At 37.6% G+C, this 21,510-nt stretch overlaps 1 protein-coding gene and 1 long non-coding RNA gene across 6 annotated transcripts in view; one reads left to right on the top strand and one right to left on the bottom strand.

The window, feature by feature from the left end:
• The window catches only part of LOC114011410 (uncharacterized), a 35,057-nt gene that overhangs the window by 2,963 nt on the left and 10,584 nt on the right, over positions 1-21,510 (top strand). For 3 of the 4 annotated variants that reach the window (XR_008747636.1, XR_008747635.1, XR_008747637.1), the window contains exon 2: positions 9,029-9,135. This is a non-coding gene — a long non-coding RNA (uncharacterized LOC114011410). Of the gene's footprint in view, positions 1-3,206; positions 4,897-9,028; positions 9,136-21,510 lie in introns of those variants that run through there. The other variant, XR_008747638.1, reaches the window with a different exon arrangement.
• On the bottom strand, positions 11,455-20,527 carry ACTR8 (actin related protein 8). Of its 2 annotated transcripts, XM_055806932.1 has the most exons (13): positions 20,219-20,522; positions 19,891-20,061; positions 18,943-19,053; positions 18,569-18,673; positions 17,748-17,921; positions 17,078-17,171; positions 15,772-15,904; positions 15,288-15,441; positions 14,654-14,749; positions 13,926-14,066; positions 13,279-13,543; positions 12,793-12,956; positions 11,455-12,148 (listed from the first exon to the last, which is right to left on the bottom strand). In XM_055806932.1, exons 1-13 carry the CDS (start codon positions 20,339-20,341, stop codon positions 12,005-12,007), a joined length of 1,875 nt encoding a protein of 624 aa, XP_055662907.1. In that variant the 5' UTR covers positions 20,342-20,522; the 3' UTR covers positions 11,455-12,004. The 2 variants fall into 2 exon arrangements, with proteins under 2 accessions (XP_055662907.1, XP_055662908.1); XM_055806933.1 differs by lacking the exon at positions 19,891-20,061 and having other exon boundaries at positions 20,219-20,527.

Here is a 21,510-nt window from a genome sequence, read left to right as displayed (position 1 = left end):
TTAAATATTAACAAATATGTTCCCTAAGCTGTTCTTGGTGAACTGCTTAAATACTGTTGCAGTGATAATGTAAACTTAAAAATAAATAGGATCCTTCTATAGCAGTTAATACTGTTTTTCTCCATTGTTCTCACAAAATAGGTAATAATCGCTTTCACGAAGTACAGTTAATAGTGGCGTTTTTGTCATCTGTTAAACCTCGAAAAGTGACTGTAGTACCTAAATATTTCTATAAAGCACTTTAACATCCCTTACAATGAAAAGTACATATAAACATAAAATACAATAGTATTCTTACATTGATTTTTGTAATGTAGTCTTTTAAAGAGACACTTAAAATTTCATTTCATTAAATGCATTATGTATAACTACTGTTAGGAGTACAGCTGCATCCTTGAATTTGCATTTCAGTTGAGAGCAGGAGTTGATGTTTAACACTTTTTGCTAAATATTTGTAGGAATAGCTATGTAAAACCAAGTGTCACTGGCAGTCACTGTGCAATTCAAGATATGCATTACAATAGAGGGAAGTGATTTTTGTAAGCAGTAATAGCTGCTGCCTTTCTAACGTTAGTCCTAACTATTAAAGAGTCGGACTGCTATGTTTAGACAGTTTTAATAAACTTACATTTATATCCTGAAAAAGCTGCACTGTTTGTTATCTAGGAAGCCATTAATATTCCTGCTTTAATGGTTGGATTACAGAATTCTGAAGGATACTTTATTACACTGTTGTAGCAGAAGGTAGAGGTTTATAGCACATATTTGGCTGTAAAACTGAAAACAGTATCGAAGGAAATTAAACTGTAAGTTGTCTTTCTCTGCCTTATTCAACAAACTGGCTGTCGTGTGAACTATATGAATTCTTATTTCTCAGTTCTGATAACAGGGCGTGGATTTTTCTCTTACATCTTTTCTTACACTGGATTAATTTAGTTTACTTCAGTGGAATCAATACCTCATTTCATCAACATGAGAATCAAAATACTGCTGGAGATAATAGAAAGCCTTAATGGAAAGCTTTATTTACAGAGATAAAAAAAAGCAATCTAAAATGTGCTTAGTTCCTGTAACTGTATTAATAGGAACATAGGTGATTACTGTGAAGTGAACAATCCTTAAAAGAAAAATATTTAAAATAACACATGCAAACTGAGTAAAGCTAACCATGTACGATAAGAGATGCTAATAAGCATCTGATATGGTGGTCTTTCTGTTCAGTTTTAGTCAAAAAGATGCATGGCCTGGTTTTGCTTTAGAAGGTCATTGATAAACACTGTTGCAGAAGCCAAGCATATAAGTAGTGGTGAGGTGAAAGAAGCGTTTGTTGTGTTGTATATTGTCTTCTGCTCAAAAACCTGGAGAGCAAACCTAAAATGCTGAAGTAAAAGCTGTGATAAATATTTAGGAAGTGATAAAGATTCAAGAAGTGATAAAGATTCCAGCCTCCAGCTAAGGACTGGAAATATTTTCTTTACAGCTTCCTAATTCACTAAGGGATTCATTGAGGATCGGGGCAAGAGTTTAGACTTGTTAATCTGATAAAAATATGAACAGGGAGAGAACAATCTGTAAGGGGTTTTAATACCTCATAAAAAAACAGATCTCGCCATTTTCTTTCCCAAGTCTCCTTCAACAGTAGGTTTTGGTGTGTAATAAAATCAGATCAAGCAGTCTCACTGCAGAGAAGGCTCCTGTGTGGATTTATAGAAGTAGTGGATATTCCTTGAGATTTAGGAAGGACTGCTGTTCTACTTGCACATAATTTTGCTCACAGCAAAAGTTCTTTCATTTTAATTTGAATACACAGTCAGGTTGAGCAATTATTTTGCAAGCCTTTAATGTTCACATAATTCAGCAAGGAAGTCCTTGAAGACCTAACAAAGGTGGCCTCAGGCTAGTTTTTCTAATCCCCAAAAGCCACAGAACAGCAGTTGTCCCCTGGACAAGGTTTCAGTTTTCTTCAAGCTTTTTATTTTCCAGTAACTTGTGGGTACTTGTTCTTGGTCCAAATGCCTTATAATCATGCAGCAGTTTTTTTAGTTCTGTTCAGACAGCCAGTGTCTGGAGAACTGAGATTCATGTGCAGATAAAATACAGTATTCAACTTTTATAGTCCATGGAGCTGAGTAATTTTTGTTTGTCCTTCAATGAAAAGAGCAGATTCAAACCTCAAAAATCTAACAATTGAAGTTAGCTTTACTAAATTGTAAGCAATGTAAAAAAATTTAAAAAAATATTTGGTTTACGTTTATCAAATGGGTTTACAATTTTTTACTTACCATAATAATACCAATATAAATAACTAAACACAACATTTAAATTAATTCTCTAATTGAATAAAATTTCTTGTTTGAAATGAAAAAATATTTTTGCTTTTTTTGGAACTACCAGTAAGTTAAAATACTGTTCCATAGGTCTACAGCTTATGCAAATATCTAAACTTACAGTTTTTTTGCAGTAATTTCTGAAATGGTGCTCATCAGCTTGACCTTGTCTATTGTTTCAGTTTAACATGAAAGCTTGTTTTGTTGGTGATGGAATTTTCTCCAGTTTCATTTTATTTTCTTTTCTTCTGTATTCCTTTATGTAAGAAATGTAAGGAATATCAAGTCATATCTTTTGCAAGTCTTCTAAATGGCAAAATGCAAGATCTACATGCTTAAAAAGAAATAGTGAAAAAGAGGGCTTAAACTGTAGCAATATTAACTCCAAAACATTAATTTGTTGTCATTGTTAAAGAGAGTGGGAAATACAGAGGTTTTAACCATTAGGCTAAGATGACTCTCAACCCCTTGACGTAACATTTTTTTCTGTTAATGTTCTGTAATTGCACCATTTGCCTGGTATACAGACACGATATTTTAACGTAGAGATCAGAGTTAAAAACGAACAATCCACATCTGTATTCGTTCAAGAAAGGAAATATATGTAAAGATCAGACTTTCCAGGAAGCAGGCTGATTATCAGCCCATTATTTTCATGATTAATGTTGAAAAAAAGTGTTGGGATTAAAAATGGATACCTGTAATTGCCAGCTGTACTCCACTGCTTTCTGCATCAGCACTATTAGCTTTCAGAGAAGGCGACAAAATGGTAAAAATTTTAAATTATTCCATTTTTTCTATCCAATCCCCTGTTCACCAAGGCTTAAGCAGTTATAGCAGCATTAAGCATATCAGGGAGTTCTGTATTTTGCTGTCACCTGTGTGTTTCGCTCCACATTGGAAGTTACTTCCGTATTTACTTTCAGCCCAGATGCATTAGGTTTTTCTTGTGGTGCTTTGAAAATTTGCTGATGGGGAGAAGCACTGAGATATAAATTGCCTGGGAAGAAAAAAAAGGATAATCAAAAAGTCTTGGCAAACAGCTTAGGCTAGGAGTGATTCGTAGTGGAGTTGGGTTTGGGAAGTAAAAGTAATTCTACTTAGACTGTAGAGATTGTATTCTTTCTGTCAGTAGAGATGAGTCTGCTGGATTTGGTACTGAGCAGCTGTCATGGTGAGTGACAAGCTAAACTGGCAAGTTATAAGAAGGGGAAATCATCTTCCTCTTCTTCCTGTCTGTTCTTCATCAAAAGCAAATGAACAGTTTCTTATGCTGACTTGAAGACATCAAAGAAACTGATTCTTCATGCACTAGAAGAAAAACGGGTGCTGCTCTAGCTACAGTTGGGTGACTTCTATTCCTGTAATGGGCTTGGATCCATAGCTGCTATGCTCAGCTTTACTAATCAGATTTCTTTCCTTTAAAATTGTAGGAGAAGCCACCCACCTTAGCAAGAGTGCATTTGTCCTAAAGGATTTATTGTGAAGAAGGAAACTTGCCGAGTTCAAAGTCAGTACTTGGTATTATCAGGTTAGCCTCTCGCTCAATGGTGTTTGACTCCAAGACAAACAAGTCTCAAATGTTGGTAGCAATCCATGTTTTAAACATGATAATCCATCTTTTTATATGAAGGGTGTCAGCTTTTTTTCTGAAGAATAGGATGATAGTGTAGAGCCAAAGCAATAACTCCTACATGTTACAGGAGAAGATCCCTTAGCACATAAAATGTCCAGTTTTGATACAGTCTTCCTCTCTTTTATGATCTGTCCTTGTGGTCCAGATACATTTTTTTTTTTTATAAGTACTACACAAATATAAAATAATAGTCTGTTTTCAAAGATGTGCACCTTATTTGCAGTCTCAAGGGTTTGAAGAAGCACCTAGATCTACCTTTATTCTTTTAAGTTCTGTGCTGGAGCCTAAGCCCCATTAAAAAAAAAAAAACAAACCCAAACTAAAAAACAAGCTATCCAGAAGCTATGGTGTAACTGCTGAGCGGTGACTGTGGCTTGTCATGCTATTTACCGTGATCTTGTTATTTTGTTCTCCCTTTGTCCATTTGTTACCTGTGAGCACACTCACAACTCTGGCTCAGGAATTTGCTATAAATTAATTTAATAACTTAATGTCACTTTCTGAGAGAAAACTAAGTTATTGTGCCTTTAGCTAGAAAACCCCCATCATAAACAACTCCCTCTCCCCACAACAAAACAACCCAAACATCAAACAATATGGATTTTTCTTTTTTGTTGGTATGTGTATGTTTGCTGCAAGAAGAAATTGGCCATATAAGAAGATAGAAAATCTAATTAGACACAAAAATCCCACCAGATGTGCAAAACACATGAAAAAATAAATTCTCCTTTTATGTTTTAATAGCTTAAGGGGATACCTGTAACTAGAGGAAATGGAAAATGTGATTTCTGTCTTCAAATTAATGTTATTTCTCTAAAGCTGGGATTTTGAATATACTAAAAATCACAGAGAATACTGTCTTTATGCAGGTATGACTGCTCAGCCTGTGCATTTAAAAAAATAACATTATTTCTGTGTGTGGCTTAGAAACAGGTATGTACAAATAGAAAGTTTTTTTTTTTTAAATCCAATTTCCAGTCTGATTGCTAAAATAATCTAAAAGTAGTGTACTTTGTTTACATACATAGAACTTGTGTTGCACTGTCCTTTACATTTTCTCTCTCTTTCTTGCTGTTTCCCTGATAAAATGGATTCCAGTTAAATTTGTCTTTCGTATCTCAGTGCTCCCAGGAACCTACCTCCCTTCTCAGATGGATTTCTAGTTGCCTCCCAACTTCTTCCTGACAAACTCCCAGGATAAAGGGCATTGCTCAGTTCTGCAGGAGAAGAGTTCCATGTTTGTTGCTATCTTCTGGTCCATCCAAAGGAATGGTGGAATTCTGACAGTTTCAGCTCATTGCATTGCCAGAAACCCAGGATTAGTTTGTGAGTCCCAGGAACTGCAAAATTCCATTTTGCAAAGTATGCATTTTGCATACTTTTTGAAAGTATGGCTTAGTTTCTTTGACAAGAAAAGTGTTCAGCTTATGATAATGAAAGAGGTATGTGTATACTGGTACGGAAAATGTCACGCAAACATGTGATCTACAAACTTATGCTAGTATTATTTATCTGTTTATATCTTTCAATTTTTATCAGTCACTACAACTTGAAACAATTTTAATCTAGCTAATCAAGAAATGGAATAAACATCAGGTAGTTTATTCTGTGATTTCCAGAGAGATTTTTCTGGGTGCAGGGGAGAATGGCTTTGTTCATAAATTAATATTGAAATTCAAAATTCAAAGTGTGATCCTGCCCCAGCACCAGGTAAACATGCAATGCAGAGACTGATGGACAGATGGGGATGTTAGCTATGATCAACCTATTTTAATTCCAGGCTGTATTTCTTCACACAGTTCTGCTCCTGAGTTGAGAAAGTGGTTGCAGTCATAAATGCACGAGATACTGCCATTGGGAGTAGGGCTTGTAGGCAAAAAGACTATGTTGAGAAAAAATAGCCAAGCTTTTGGGCATCAAATCTTTGTTAGAAACAAAAGCAGTGGATGTCAAAGCTAAATACAAGTTGGGTAAAGTTTAGAGCCTAGGGAGGAGAGTGTCTTACTGGTACACTCACAAAAGATAAGGTAGGTGTTACTTGTGGAGTGCAGGGGACATAAAGGTAGCTTTATAGCCTGTGGACATGTAAGGAGTGAGAAATTATAATATTCTATAAAATTTTAGAGTCCCCTCTTCCCCAGCAGAATTATGAATTCTGGTTCCCAGATCTGGAACCACACTTGTTAGAATGTGAGATATACGGGATTTTCTGCCTTCGGTGGGCTTTTTTAAGGTCGGCAATGAAAAGATTAAAAATCACTTTTAGAGCTGCAAGGACAGACACGGGTTCAAAGACACAATGAAAGTGTACCTCTGAGTGGAGGGCAGAAAAGCAGAGAGTATTACTTGGATGTTTTGAGCTTTAATAACATGGAAGTTTTTTGCTTTAGAGTGACGAGCATGGCACAAACTGGATTAAAGAAACTGAGAAAGGTATTACAGTCCCTGGTGTTCTGTAAACAGGCCAAAGGATCAAGTACATGGCAAATTTAAAAATAGCTAAATTTTATTCAGAGAAATTGTCACAGAAACTTTCAGTGTTTAATACTCTATGAGGTGAAACAACTTTTATTTTCTATTGATCAGCAAATGTCATCTTTCCTTCTAGCCAGCATCAAAGACCTGACAGCCACAAAGATTTGTGTAACCTGCAAAGGAATTGTTGAATGTTTTCTGTATAATTGCATCAAATACACTGAAAAGTTTCAAAGACAAACTGCACTCAGTAATCAAAGAGTAAGAATATTTTTAAGTAGTTGTTTTCTTCACTTCTTTTAGTTTGGGAAGAAAAAGGTGGAGAATACAGAAGTGACATTTAAAAGTATGGAGTAAAAATTTCCCCTCTGCTGAAGTTAGTAAAGAGGGACCTAAGAAAGAAAAAAATAGTAATTTTATACTTCCTTCAGATCTTTAATGAAAGAGGGATTTGAGCCCTGTGTTTTGGGAGGCTGAGAACAAATCTATCTGAGAATTAGCTTGTTTCTTTTCCATAACTTCATCTCCCCGGTTCTCAAATGTTCTTAGAGGCAGGGTAACACAGGCCAGAAATACATGAACTGTTACTGGATTAACTGGGACAGAGGATGGTGTGATGGCAGACAACCGTCCTTCACTGTGGGCTAAAATGTTAATTATTTCATACAGGCTGCAAGCTATAGATGTGCATACACATAATAAGGAAACTGGCATTTGGTATCTTGTTCCTGTCTCTGAGTATGGATTTCTCTTTTCCTAAAAATCTATTTTTGTCCTTTCTAAGTGCACTTTCAAAGTAACTGTTAGCAGTTACTAATCTATATAAATTCTCCTCTGTTAAATCTGGTCCCATCAGGATTGTATATATATCTCTCTTTGTATTAAAAGCTTGAATTGAACTTTTCTTCATTTTTAGTTTAGTGGCAGATCCATTATACTGGATTCCCTGTAGAACTGAAAGAAAATATCTCATTCATGCTTATAAATCTACCCCCAACAAATATAAAGGAGGATTTTCTATCAAAATTATTTTTGCTAACTGCACCAGGTAATTTATCAAGCACTCTCTGCTAAATGATACTATTTTTTTTTTTAATCCAGGTTATTGCACAGATTTTCAGAAATGGGGTTTTCAATATCTTTTCAAATCTGTCTAGCACCCTATAGACACACAGTCATCAAAGCTGAGATAATAAACAGGACTTTTTGTTTCTTTTAATCTGCAGTAAGGTAATCACTGGTAAAGAAGCATTTGTTGCCATGTGAAAAACGACTAGGATTTTTTTACTTAATGCCTACTAATCACGAACACATTTTAAGCACCTAGTGGAGTGTGTTTTGTGTTTTGAGGAGGTGGTGGTGAAAGTAAGGATGGTGTTAGAAAATAAGACAAAAACACTCTTCATAGAGCAGGAGCTAAACAAGCTAGTGCCTAATTTGAATTGTTCTTTCTAAAATATATTGTACTTGGGGATTAATTTATGCCTATTTTAATTTACTTTAGTGAAAATGCACACAGATCATACATTTGCTAAAATGTTAAATATCCATGTAAATTCACAGGCTGTAAAGATAATGAAATACAGCAAAAGCTGTATTGAAATGGGTAAGTTCTATCTACATATACAGACATCATACTGAAGGGGAAAAAATGACTTTCATTTTCATTTGTGAAAAGCATTTTGCAATGTAGTCTTTGCCTGAATATTGAATAGGGTCTAGGACCTACTTCTGAATCTTTCCCTATATCACACTTGTAGCCTTAAAATGGGAATTTAGAGAATTCTGTATCGGTTAATTTAGATAATACCACAGTTTAATCCGTGAATATGGCATTGAAAAATTTTCTTGGCTTCTCTGAGATGATGAATTTAGTCTAGGTACTGGTTGGTGCAGTATGACATGAACCCTCAGTGGATGAAACAAATTCCTTGCAGATTTGAGCATGCAGATGTGTCATTAATACAAAGTACTACTGTTGAAGTTTTAATGGGCTAGATGCTTTTACCATATACATGTATCATGTATATTCAGCAAATTTTCCCCTGTATGTTTGCAGAAGTCCTGGAAAATAAATGTTATACAGATATTTGAGTGTCAAAATGCTGTTAAGAAGCAGATGACTTTGGTCTTAATGACTTTATGTACACTGGCCTTGGCAAATTTTCCCTTTCATCTTCCTCCTCTTAAAAGTTGAATTTTTTTATGCTTAGTATACAGTAATGCTGCAGTTCAGGAGTTAAGTTATTTTGTAACTATTGCTCATGGTAAAACTCTAAACAAAAGGGAAGAGAGAACTGATGAGATGTCAGGCTGCAGGAGGAGGTGCATTCCAGAAACATGGGAGGAACTTGGAAGGAGCAGGTTCAGACTGATGTATCTGGTTTCTTTCAGAGTAGGGAAGACAAGTAAATTAGTCAACAGCTCTGTAGTTCTCAATGTGGTTATTATCCATTTTGCATTACGTTTTAGCCCAATTTCTCTTCCACATACAGACATTGGAAATGCTCATTTCAATAATTCATTAACTGAAGACAGCTTTTTCAGTTGTGCAAGACTTGTTGTAAAGTGATTGCTCTTTTTCTTTTAGAGATCCTCACAATCAATTCAGTTGGAAGATTTGTGTTTTCTTCTTGCTGCTCTACTTGTGATATTATGTATTAATTGCTGCGGTACCTTGCATCCTCACAGACTGAGGTAAGAGTTCTCACCTTTTTGAACTTTAGTTCTTGCTCTTTGTATTTTGCTGCAAGCATCCTTTTAGGTAAGATCACGTGAAAGAGACTACTTTTTAGGTATTATTGTAGTAGGACCCCTCTCAATTTTGTTTAGGAAACTCCAGATGTGGCTACATTAATGTTTTAGTTTAAATCAGTACCGCACCTTTGAAAGGAATTGCTCACTGGCCTCACTGTGGTTTGGTTCATATTGCAGGGTGGTTGAGGAGTGCAGCCTTGACTCTCTCAGATGAAATTAAACTGAAGATGTGCTCTAATGAATCTAACATAGGGGAGGAGAATTGGAAAAAGGTATAACTCGTGGTTTGAGATAAGAACAGTTTAATAATTGAAATTAAGTAAAATAGAATACCAGTAATAATAGTAATAATAACAATTGTAATGGAAAGGGGAGGAAGGGGAAGAGGGAGGAATAAAACCCAAGGCAGACAAGTGATGCACGATACAATTGCTCACCACCCGCTGACCAATGCCCAGCCACTCCTTGAGCAGTGATCAGTGGTCCCCAGCCAACTCCCCCAGTTTATATGCCCAGCATGATGTTCTATGGTATGGAATATCACTTTGGCTTGTTCAGGTCAGCTGTCCTGGCTCTGCTCCCTGCCGGCTTCTTGCGCACTTGCTCGCTGGCAGAGCACGGGAAACTGAGAAATCCTTGACTTATCGAGTAAGCACTACTTAGCAACAACTAAAACATCAGTGTATTACCAAATTCTCATACTAAATCCAAACCAGCACTGTACCAGCTGCTAAGAACAAAATTAACTCCATCCCAGCTGAAACCAGGACACATGGAAAATATGTTCACTCTTGCAGTTAACTACTTCTGCAGTGACATGACAGATCAGTCCTCTGTACACAAATATATCATTTTTCATTCAATGAATTGGGTTCAGAAGACACTTTACCAAGCACTCTGAACTTCTACCCAGAATACCTGTCTTACGAAGGACATTGAGAACTTCTGCAGAGGCCTTTCTGTTCCATGCAATGAGATGCATGGAATTATGGCAAGGAATAGGAAATCAACAGGTGTCTGGATATTGAAACTGGTCTTACAAAACTGAGTACAGTAGTATCAATAGCTGAACACAAGTAGGGCATTATAGCTACTGGGCCATATTTAATACAAGCTTACTTATTTCGAAAGAAATCCTGAACAAAACCTTTCTAAGTTGTGGTAAACTAAGAAGTGAATTTCATAAAGAAATTTGTGCTCAAATAAAACTATCAGTGAGAAGTAACTGGTTGTGTAAATACTAGAACACAGTTCACCAAGTAACTTAGAAGTACTGCCCTCCTCTGTGTGGAGTTTGTGAAGTTAACTGATGGGAGCCTCATATGCAGTTAAGCAGCACAGGTTTTGCAATATGACTTAAAGGCTGGTTTTGTGATGCTGTTACGTTGCTGAGTTACAGTGTGCTTGATATGGTGTTGTAAGAACAATGTAGCTTTTAAAATGGAGTAGTTTATCTCACCCTTCAGTGTGTCCAAGTGTCAGCACCCACTGACGTGAAGCTGTGAAATATTTGCTGTGGAGAACCATTTGTAGATCAACAAATCCAAACAAGATCTTTGTACATATGTACTTTTTTTCCTGTATCACAATCATGTGACTTTTAAAAGAATACATTTATTCTAGAACAGGAATTCTGGACCCTTTTATTGAAGAGATATGCCCCCTTCTCCCCGCAAAAAACAAATCCAGCAATGATATCTAAACTTGTTGGACTACAATTTGAAGTATTGTATGCAGTCTTCAATAAATGAGCCCAAAGCTCCTAGTCTTAAATAAAATACAAGAATGTAACCACAGCCTGCAGTAAAATACTTTCAGCTAAGATTACAGCCTAATTTAGATGGAAATATCCTTTCTCTTTAGAACTTCTAATGAGAGCAGATTAAAAGGAAGTCAGTTCTTCCCTGTGTGCCTTGTAGAAACTACATTCATTATCTTTGCTATTTTTTATACTGTTAGATGTGGTTGAATAGTTTTATTCTAGATTGTAATTGCAGATATGGATTTGAGGGTGACAGGAGTCTTCATTACAGAATAAAAACCCCAACAAATAACACTTCTGTAACCAAGGATGATTTGTTGGGAGCAGAAGCCCATGTACCTGTACCACATGATTTAGGTTGGTACTGGCTATATAGAAATGCATCTAGTTCTTTGAGGTAATTACATTGGATAACTACAATGGATAACGAGAAGCGAGGAAGAGCCTCTGATGATGAAAACAGCCAAGAAAAAATACTTCACTTCTGAATTCTTAAGTCTTTCCACTGAATAATTTATTATATAAGCAAAATACCAACAACGACTCTAGTTTTGTTCTCCATTTCACTTTTTCCATAACGATCACTTATAAAATAATTTCATCTCCTGGTAACATTATAGTAGGAATCAGAATAAGGCATTAAACCCACAGCCTGCACTCTTCAGCTATTGCTTCTGTGTGCATGTATCTGGAATGAATCTTGGCTTAACATCTGCCATATCAATATTTTATATCTCAAAAGCTCACATTGTGAATTTTAATATTCATAACCTGTATAATACATATGTAGTTAATTTGGAGATGACTGTGATCCTTTGTACACAGAATTCAATGCATACCATTCAAAAGATGAAGTACAGCAATGCTGAGGTGATGTGCATTCACCAAGATTTGTTTTGCAACACTTGGCAATATCTCAGTTGAAGTTAATTTTAATAAAATACAAAAATATCTATCAGCAGAAGATCAATATATCTGCACTGGGAAAAAAGGGGCATTTGGGGAAAGGAATCCTCAGTTAAGCAGGTTCCACTGTAAACTTAACTGTTACCATACAAATGCAGCTCGCTCTCGTAACATTCTGACACCAAACCGCTGCCATTCTCGCTGATATATCCATAGCTCCTGAGTTGTATCAAGACAGGCTAAAACTGCACCTCCTTTCCATGCAATTAAGCGGGGATCCATATCCTAAATTCAAAACACATAACAATCACTGGTCTCATTTTGCATAGTTCTCAGAAGCTGTATCCTAATTTTTCTAATAGTATTCACCACTTAGAATCTTGAGGTGGAGGGGAGGAGAAAAAAAGTTTTTCAAAATTATTCAGGAAAAAACAGTGAGACAAAAATATGGAAAGAATATGTAAGATGTTTTGAGAAGTCACTTTGTTTTTTAAGATGGCCCCTAGACATGTCATGAAAATTCTGCCTTCAGCAACGGAGGCTCTAAAACATACTCACGTTTTGTTTTTACAACTTTTTCTTGATTAATGCCAAATGACAATTTCTCTTTTAATGCTATACTTTCTTTCATCTTAATAATAATAAAAAGCCCTAACAATTTCTTGCTAAGCAGACAGGTTAACTTCGTGGGCCAGTACTAACTGCTTTTCAAGAATATGGCCTCTAGCTCTTAAAATTTCAGTGATCAATACTGGTAACACTCTTACTATACCTCTAACTTCCTGCCTGTAATTGGAGAGTGCTATGTAAGCTCTCCTAAATCTCCTCAGATACTCAACTAATCTGTGGTTTTGAAAGAATGTTTTTAATCTGTCAGATTTCAACCAATCATAGTTTATTAACTATTTAGCTATTAGTTAACAGTATACCTTAGGTCTTGTGATGACTTCAACATTTTCAACAACTCTTCTGAAAGAAGGTGGCATTTTGTTGAGAATACGGTGTTGAAGAAACTCTTGAGCTTTATGAAACATAAGGCCTCCTCCCACCACTAAGATGGAGCTGTACATCTTCTTTTTTGTATCGTCAGATGCTGGAATGAAAGGATATATAGAAATATATGTTTTAAAGTTAATATGTTAATAAAGTTAATATGGCCTGTGTTTGTATTACAAAGAATTTAGTGCAAGTCAAACCAGACAGAAAGCAGTTAAGTGTTTGCTTTTAAAATTCTTTCTATTCCTTGGAGATTCAAAATGTCTACTTCAACAAAGATGCAAGTATAAAGAACAGTATTGCTACTTGAAAGATGATAAAACTTGGGGACATACATCTTTCTTTGGTAAAATACAGGAGTTGCCATAAATCCACGCTGACATGCATATTTTACAGAATTGTACAAATGTAACTCTTACCACAGCAGTCAATACTATGAAGAATGGCTTTGTCAAGGCCCAAGGCTTTGCCTTCAAACTGAGAAATAGCTGTTTTCCTGGACATGTGTGCAGTTAGAGGTTCCTCTGAATCATTTCCAGATATCACACAATCACTCTGGGAAGATCCCAGTTCCACTTCTTGTGGGTAGATCCTCTCTGAAATGTCTGAGGCTTGGCCTCTCAAGTCTCCCTCAAATGCACCAGGCTTAGACATAGATTTTTTATCAGCTGTAGCTTTTGCAGACTTGAAATTGAGAAAACAAGTTGAATTATGAAAAATGCAAGAAGGTCTTCGGTAGGTTAGAGAACAATACAAAGACTTAACTAAGCACCATTGTACTTCCCTTCACCTTTTTGCACAGAAAGGTTAATTAAGCATGCATTATTATCTCATATAATTTTCATTTTAATCCCCACTTTCAAAGCAAGAGGTTTACTTTGAAGCCCTCTTAGACTCTGAAAATACACAGTTCTAATTAAAGACTTGTCTAGACATCCATAATTCCCTACTGTATTCCTTAATGCTTCTGACTCAGGTAACAAACTTTGGTTTCTGAGATGAGATAATGAGTCCCGATTTTATTCCCAAATTAAATAATCTCAATGAAAAATGAGAATTCACACACCTGCTCCTGCTTACTTTGTGTGGCTAGCAGATAATGTTCATCATGAGGATCCTCAGGGTCACCTTGTGACCTGTGTTGCAAAGTTGTCATTTTTTGTCCAACAATTCCAAAAGTTGCTGGATAAAACAGAGCCATTGGAGCCTGAAGAATGAGAGATTTGGCATGGCTTTCCTACATAGTTTTTCTTTTTTTGGCATTTACTATAAAAAAAGAAAAACCTTGTTCTATTTTTCTCACAATTCAATATTAAATATACAGTTTTTTCCAAACAGTTTTGTAAAAAGCTAACGTGTCTTCAGTTTTGTGTAATAACCCCCCAAATACAATTGTATACATAAGTTTCTTTACAGATTCTAGCATAAATAAATAAAATATAAATAAATACTCAAATGCAGTTTGTTACAAATTTAGAAAATTCAATGGTGAGCTGAAAAACTTACAAAATTAGCATTCATTCTTTGCACTTGAAGGATATATATCATAGTTAGTGGAAACTACAACCATTCTGGCTAAAGCTAGTTAGGAAGTCTTGTGCATCCACTAGTGCTGCATTAAGCCCACTCATACCTACAGTAATTAATTTTAAAACTATAAACAATTTGTTAACTGTTAACAATATGTTAAGAACAATCAATAAATCATGTGGGCTTAGTAGCACTGGGCCAGTACAATGTGAGGTGCTGAGCCTGAATGCTGAATATAATTCTTGTAATTTTAAAACAAATCACCTGTAATTTTTCATCCCCTAATCGGAACTGGTATAACAGAGCTGGAGAATCCGGATGCCGAATTTGGAACTCATGATCTTGCAATCCAGAAATATCCTAAAGTAAAAAAACAAACAAAAACAACCGCCCCAAAACTATCTTTTATATCTATCAAGCTGTGTAATGTATTTGAACTGTAGGAAACAAAAAGTAACAAAACTCTTCAGACTATGAATTTCATTTAGCTATTCTTTAATTTTTTTTTTTTTGTCTTTTCCCTGTAGTATGACAGCTCTCTACATGCCTAAGCCTCTAAAATGAGAGTTTGTGCAGAAAGGAGAGACCTGGTGGCAGATCTTACAAAACTGAAGTTGAAAACCAGCAAATATGCAGCTATGTGCTTCTTTCAGTAATAAGAGTAAAGAAACTGCCTTTCTAAGAGTTGGGATTCCTTTCGACTAAAAGAAAAACAAAACAAGTTACAAATACTTCAAGTCTAAAGCTTTTCAAACTTTTGCCAGTATTCTATTGAGTAAAATATTACATTTTATTCCATTTACAAGCAATTGTAGACTCTCAAAAAGGTTACCCAGAGTAGCATTCTGTAAAGAGAAAAGAAAATTACTTGGAGAATACACTATTTTCCCATTCTCACCTGGTCTAGATGACAAAACGTTTCCTTTAGGTGCTGAAGCAGCAGGCAATCCAGCTTATTAGTTAACTGACAGTCTCTATATGGGAATCCTGCTCGTTGCATAAGCCAATAAAAACACCTTGACACATCAGATCCTCCATATGCAAGGCACAGCCTAACACACAGAGAAGAAAAAGATTATTTTATTTATTTGCTGACATACTGGCCTTCTACAGTAGCATGCACAGGAGTACAAGGAACATTTTAGATGTGCTGCAATCATGACTTCCATGTAGTTTCCAGAGCACAGTATCAGTTCTGCCTGTTTTCTTCTTTTGAAGACAGAGAGAATTCTTTAAGGTTCATATTGTAACACGATGACCCTGTTAGATGGCTCACAGAAAGAAAACCCTGTATTTATAGAACATTTGTCTCATTTTTAAAGCTAAGTCTTTGGTAAGTAACTAAGTACGTGCTTATAATAATTCTGCGTACTAAAAGATACCTGGTGTTGCGATGGGAAACACCATCTTCTACACAGCAAACACTTGTCTTCTGATCTCCCACATCTACTATACATGCACTGCTTAACCCGCTTCCAAAGGTAGCGCAGACAGACTCTTGGTGTACAACAATTCCTAGCAATATGAGAAAAAATTATATCCAATTTATGCCAAGCTCCAGAGCTGTGTTGGTGACATTTAAAGGCCATCTTAATGTCTTGTAAAATCTACTAATAGCTGAATCTGCACTGAAAATCTGTATATTTAGCAAAGATGGGGTGGGGATACTTCCAGATTTTTTGTTAGGTAAGCCCTTAAAAGTCCTGAGAAAAGCTAAGAGTACAGTGGATGCCTGTATTCAAATGTTCTTATTTTTTGCAAGATTAAAGATACTGCCTCAAGACTTTATTATTTTAACCGGTATTGCAGGTTCTTCATTATCAGATGCACATGAAGTGTCTTCCTAATTTTTTCCTAGTTTTAATCAAGTATTACTACCACTAGCATTTTAGATATGCTTTTTAAGTAGTTATAAAACAAGGTCCACTTTCACCCTCTGCTTTCCTTTCAGTCCAACTTTAACTCTGTAAAAGAGTACCTTTGCATTTGTATCGCAAACCTGTACTTAAACCTGTGTAGTACTGGAGCACCACTACTCTGATGTATTTCACATGAAGTATGGTTGGGTTACTGTGCCTTCCTTAATGACTTTCCGTGTTTTCTCTAAATGTGAAATCAGAGAAAGATGGTTAAAGACTACAGCAGTTCAGTCCAGAAGAGCAGCTAGAAACTTCCAGCAGTTTAACTGAAAAGAAACTGTGTTGCTTTTTTCATCAGAGGGCTTTGCAGTCTAAAACAAATATGCAGAAGCAGCTAACAATTACTTGGGGTTTTTTTTTAATTCACTTTATTACTCTTCTATCTTTAGCGCATGCACTTAAACCAACTCTGAAAACTTGTATTATGTCATTCTGTAAAGACAGTAGCAGCATCTGACATCACATACTTTCGTTTTGAAGTCTAAGAATCTTAATACTCTGTAACAGAGTTAACGTTGTCCACTTCAGAAATACTTGAAAAGTCACTGATACTACTTTTATCTCAGCTGAAGGGAGAAGCTCATGGTTGGAATACATAATAGCAAACCAAGAAACTTGTTTCAGTGCTAGCCCACCCTTCTGCCCCATTAAAAGAGGCAACAGTCACCGGACAGCACAAGATTGAAAGGTGCTAGTTCCAGCCAAACTGGGATTTTATACAAATCTTTACACTATTGATCATTAAGTGCTTACTTATGTATGATTTTACCTGAGAAGCCCATCTTCATTAGGATCATATTTACCAGTTCCTTCACGTGTTGTTTATTATAGATGTCTGGAATTAGTAAAATGCATCTGTAGTACTGAAGATAAGAACAGTAAATTAAAGTCAGCTCTCAAACTAAGTTTCTCTACATTCTTGAATACCTGATGCTAAGGAAGAAAGCACAATATACAAGTTATTAAAAGAAGCAAAATTATCAAAAGGGGGAAGGTTTCTAATCCTTTAAAAATGATTACAAAAAAAAAGTTAACAAAAAAAAAACAAGTTAAGAATTTATAGGCTACCAAAGTGTTTAAAAGTACATCAGACATGAGAAAAACACCTACTCAACAAGGACAAGAAATTATGCAAGTATTAGGGAACCTTTCCTCGTTGCCTCCTTTAGTCAACAACCCCCCCGACCAAACAGACTAAAACTGTAGAATTTCTATAATGGGATTTCCAAACCGCCTTGTTAAAAGTTCTATTAACAATGTTTGTCTTAAAGACACAGAAAAAAATCCAAATGAGGTCAGGAATGATGCTCACCAGCAGAAAGAATTTATTTGTTAAGAAAGCCACTAGTAAGAGGCTACCAATAACAGCAGGTTGCTTTGCTTTCAGAGTAACATTTACAGAAGTGGATGCAGGCCACATTAATGTGTTCACAGCTCACCTTTAGGTCTTTCAACGGTATTTCCAGATATTTTTGTATTGCATGTGACCATATAACTTCAAGGTCTGCTAATACTGCAGTGAGGGAGCCACCAGGTCCTGTGTGGAGATTCAACTGCCCTCTTCTAATAGGCCAATGTATATTATAAGAATCTAGTGGATTAACATACAGTGCCTGAAAACAAGAGACAATGTTCTATGCAGTTTTTCCCAAAAGATTAGCAAAAAATACCAGAAAAAGATTTCAGAAGCAGATCCTAGACATACAGCAGCACCCAGACTGATGTGTCAGCAATATGGGGAATTTCTTTTTAACAGGGCTTGATTATACATGTTAAAATAAAGAAGACATTAAATAAGTGGATTAAATTCTTTGAATTTTCATATCCACAGATGTCCATCTACTGAACAGAACGGTATATTTTTCCATTATCTCAAATTAGTAACTAAAATAATTTAAAGACTCTTTGAAACTCATGAATACCTAATTACCCAGCAGTAATTCCACATGCTGATCCTTTTATCAGTTTTTTGCCTTTTTTTTTTATGAATTATGGGCAAAGTTCTCACCTAGTCCCTTCAGAAACACTGATTTATAGCAGCAAAGGATCCAGGATACTTGTTAGGCAGATGAGGGAAACTGTCTGGTCTTGCTGAATGATAATAAATATTCAGTTAGTCCACAGTAAAGCTTCTTACATATTGCTTGACTAAATTCACATGTCTTTCAATACATCCTAATATATAGCAAACTGCTATATATAACATAGCCTCATTAAAATGTAATACAAAGCCTCATTTCAGTAGGAAAATGAATCTTACCTCTTCTCCTACCAAAAATTCAGGATGATTTGAAGTGTTTGTCCACTTGGTCCCAGAGCTGTGATCCAAAATAGCTGGCCGCATCTGTCTGTTGTATGACCTGGCCTGAAATGCAATTGAAATAAATACCATTGATAAATATTTTACCAGTCACTTTTCATACATGAAAGAAAAAACAAACACACCCCCAACTGACCCCAGCCCTCAAAGAACCATTTTAAATCTTCATTTTCTCAGATCTTCAGTTAGGTCACACAATAGCACTACCTGTATTTTCCATAAAGAGAATATCTGTTCTTCTCCACTACAACACAGCATCACACCAAATGACTATATGAATGAAAAATTTAATAAAAATCTTAAGAATGAGTTACCTGATCAGGTGACACTGGTATTCGCCTTGCACCATTTGACATCTTTTTGGACCATATCGCTTGGTCCACCATTTTAAGGCCATTTTGTCTCTGCTCAGTACTTTCAGGTTTCTAAATAAAACCCACAAATACGCAATGTAAATACTTTCTAGCTACATGCCTGTCTATTTGTAATACTGAAACTATTATTAACAATGAAATAATTACTATAGTTGATAGACTGTGGAAAGGACAGAGGTTTGTACAACGTAAAACCAACACACGCTTATTTTAAAAGAAACTCTTTTATATTAGCATTCCGAATACTTATTTGTCTAAGTCAACTTGAGTCTTTTAACTGATTTCAGTGGCTGCTGGACTTCATCTCCAGAGTGATGAGCTCTGAACATTACCTCTTTACCTTCAGAAATACTAAGTAGGAGCAAAATTGTTGAAAAAGATATCACTTATTTAAAGGTGAGGTTTAATATCAGAGGCATTAATTTGATCAACAATTTTTTGTACAGATACAAATTATGAATCAGATCACTATGTATATTTATCGAGCATGCTGGACTAGAATTACTTGCTATGTTACCCAGGTTACAAACCAACTTGTACCCAATGCATTTACGAACGAAGCAGTCCAATTCTAGTGCCACAGTGGCATTCTATAATCAGAAATACTGTGCGTGATACCAGACCACAGAGCAGAGGAGGCAGGATGGACAAACCCTCCACCTATCAATTCATTAACTTTAGTTTACTTCGAACAAATCGGACAAAATGCAAGGGTAGCCTGGGGCAAATTACTGACTTGAGTAAGGCGGCACCTCCAGCACATCGAAAAGGAAAATGTTTTGCCGCGAGACGTATTCTTCTCTGGGAAATACAGACGTTACACGAGCAAGAACGCAGCAGAAACAGGTAATTAAAACCCGCTGCGGCACGGTGCGCGGCGCGGCTTACGTTGAGGCCGTCGCGCAGGAGCCAGCTGTCCCAGTAGGCCGCCTGTCCCGGCTGCTTGTGCCGCCGCGCGATGACGTGCGGGATGCCCACGGGCAGCGTGTCCGTGGCCCTGCCGAGCCGCAGGGTCGTCGAGCCGGGGTGTATCACCACGATGAAGTTGCTCTGTATTTGCTGAAAGCACCGCAAGGCGCGGGGCAGTGAGTAGCGGCCCCGCGGCCCCTCCCCGCGCCCAGGCCTTTAAAAGGGCCGGCCCGGCCCGCCCCAGCGCGGCCGGAGGGAGCGGCTCCTTGAGGAGCCGCGGCCCCGCCCCCCCGCGGCTGGGCCTCACCTCCTGCAGGGACTCGGGCACGGCGGCGGGGACGATGGGCCGCTTGACGCCGCGCTGCTCGCGCTCCCGGTCGCGCTCCTTGTCCTTCCCGTTCTCCGCCTCGCCCTTCTCCGCCTGGGTCATGCTCCCCGCCGGGCCGGCGCCGCCCGGAAGCTGCTGCTGAACGGACCGGAAGTGGCGGACAGGAAGTGGGTGGCCCGCGCCCAGCCCCGCCCCTCGGGCAGGTATGGCGAGGGCTTGGCCGGGGGCTGCGGGGGGGCAGCGGCTGCCCCGGGGAGCTGCCCCGGCCGCGGCGCGGAGGGGGGGAGCGGCGCGGCGCTGCGCGGAGGGCCGGGTGGCACCGCCGCCGCGGCAGGTCGGCTGGGCCGTTGGTGGGGCGGGAGAAGGGGCCGCACCGGCCTCCCGGCGGCCTCAGAACCACTGCACAGATGGCCTCCTCCGCACGGCTCCTGCGCGGGGCTGGCCTGCGGCTGGGCCTGCCTCGATACAGACGTGGTGCCTGAGGGAGCTGAGGAGGGTGTTTGCTAGAGCAAAGGCCCAGGTTAACGGGAAGTAACGTGCTGGGTACGTGGCGCGGGCCCGGCCGAGGGGGCGGTGTCACCGTGAGGAGCCGGCTTTTGCCGGCAGATGCTTGGGTTAACCGAGGGGCGTTGCTGAATGCTGCAACTTCCTGATAAAGAGATGGTTAGAGAGGTTTAAGGAAACAACTTGCAGTGGTACCTTGTAGAAGGTAATGTAATCTGGATTCTTGGCAGCTAATCTTATCTCAGATAGATGCAGCCCTCTCCAACTGATTAAAAAACCCCAAACAATCCAGAAACAATGAAGAAGAAACTCCCATCCTCAAATGGCATGATTAGTTAACTTAACTTTAAGGTTAAAGTTAGTTACTAAATTAAATGGTAGTTAACTGTTTGAAAGTAACTCTTCTGTGTTAGCGCTCAGTACTTGAGTTCAATACCTTTTTCTTCATGTAATAAAAACAAAGCCTAATTTAAGGAAGGGCTTACCCAAATCTGTACAGCAGATAGGCTTTATACATTTGAGTACATTTATAACGGAAAAAAAAGCGGTTTCAAGAGATGCTTATAAAACAGGCATGTTAAATAACCTGTTATGGGCCTTAAGGAAGAGATTTTGTAAAAGGCAATGATGTAAAAAAAAAAATAAAATTTGTAAACTGCATTTTAAAATTGTGTTAAGAGTATCATTAATACCATGTAAATATAGCAAAGTACAGAATGTTAGTACTGACAAAAACAGAGTAAGTACAAAACCTATTAGGAAGCACT

This window comes from Falco peregrinus, chromosome 5 (assembly GCF_023634155.1).
Source record: "Falco peregrinus isolate bFalPer1 chromosome 5, bFalPer1.pri, whole genome shotgun sequence".
Lineage (NCBI taxonomy): Eukaryota > Metazoa > Chordata > Aves > Falconiformes > Falconidae > Falco > Falco peregrinus.
This window is presented reverse-complemented; position numbering and strand designations above follow the sequence as displayed.

Bases quoted from the DNA above. Each gene is read 5' to 3' on its own strand.
- ACTR8 (XM_055806932.1), bottom strand. From the start codon at position 20,341: ATGACCCAGGCGGAGAAGGGCGAGGCGGAGAACGGGAAGGACAAGGAG. The intron at 20,062-20,218 runs GTGAGGCCCAGC...CGGTGCTTTCAG, and splicing joins TGCCCGAGTCCCTGCAGGAG to CAAATACAGAGCAACTTCAT. The intron at 12,149-12,792 runs GTATACTGTTAA...TTTTGAATTTAG, and splicing joins AAGTCATCACAAGACCTAAG to GATATGGATCCCCGCTTAAT.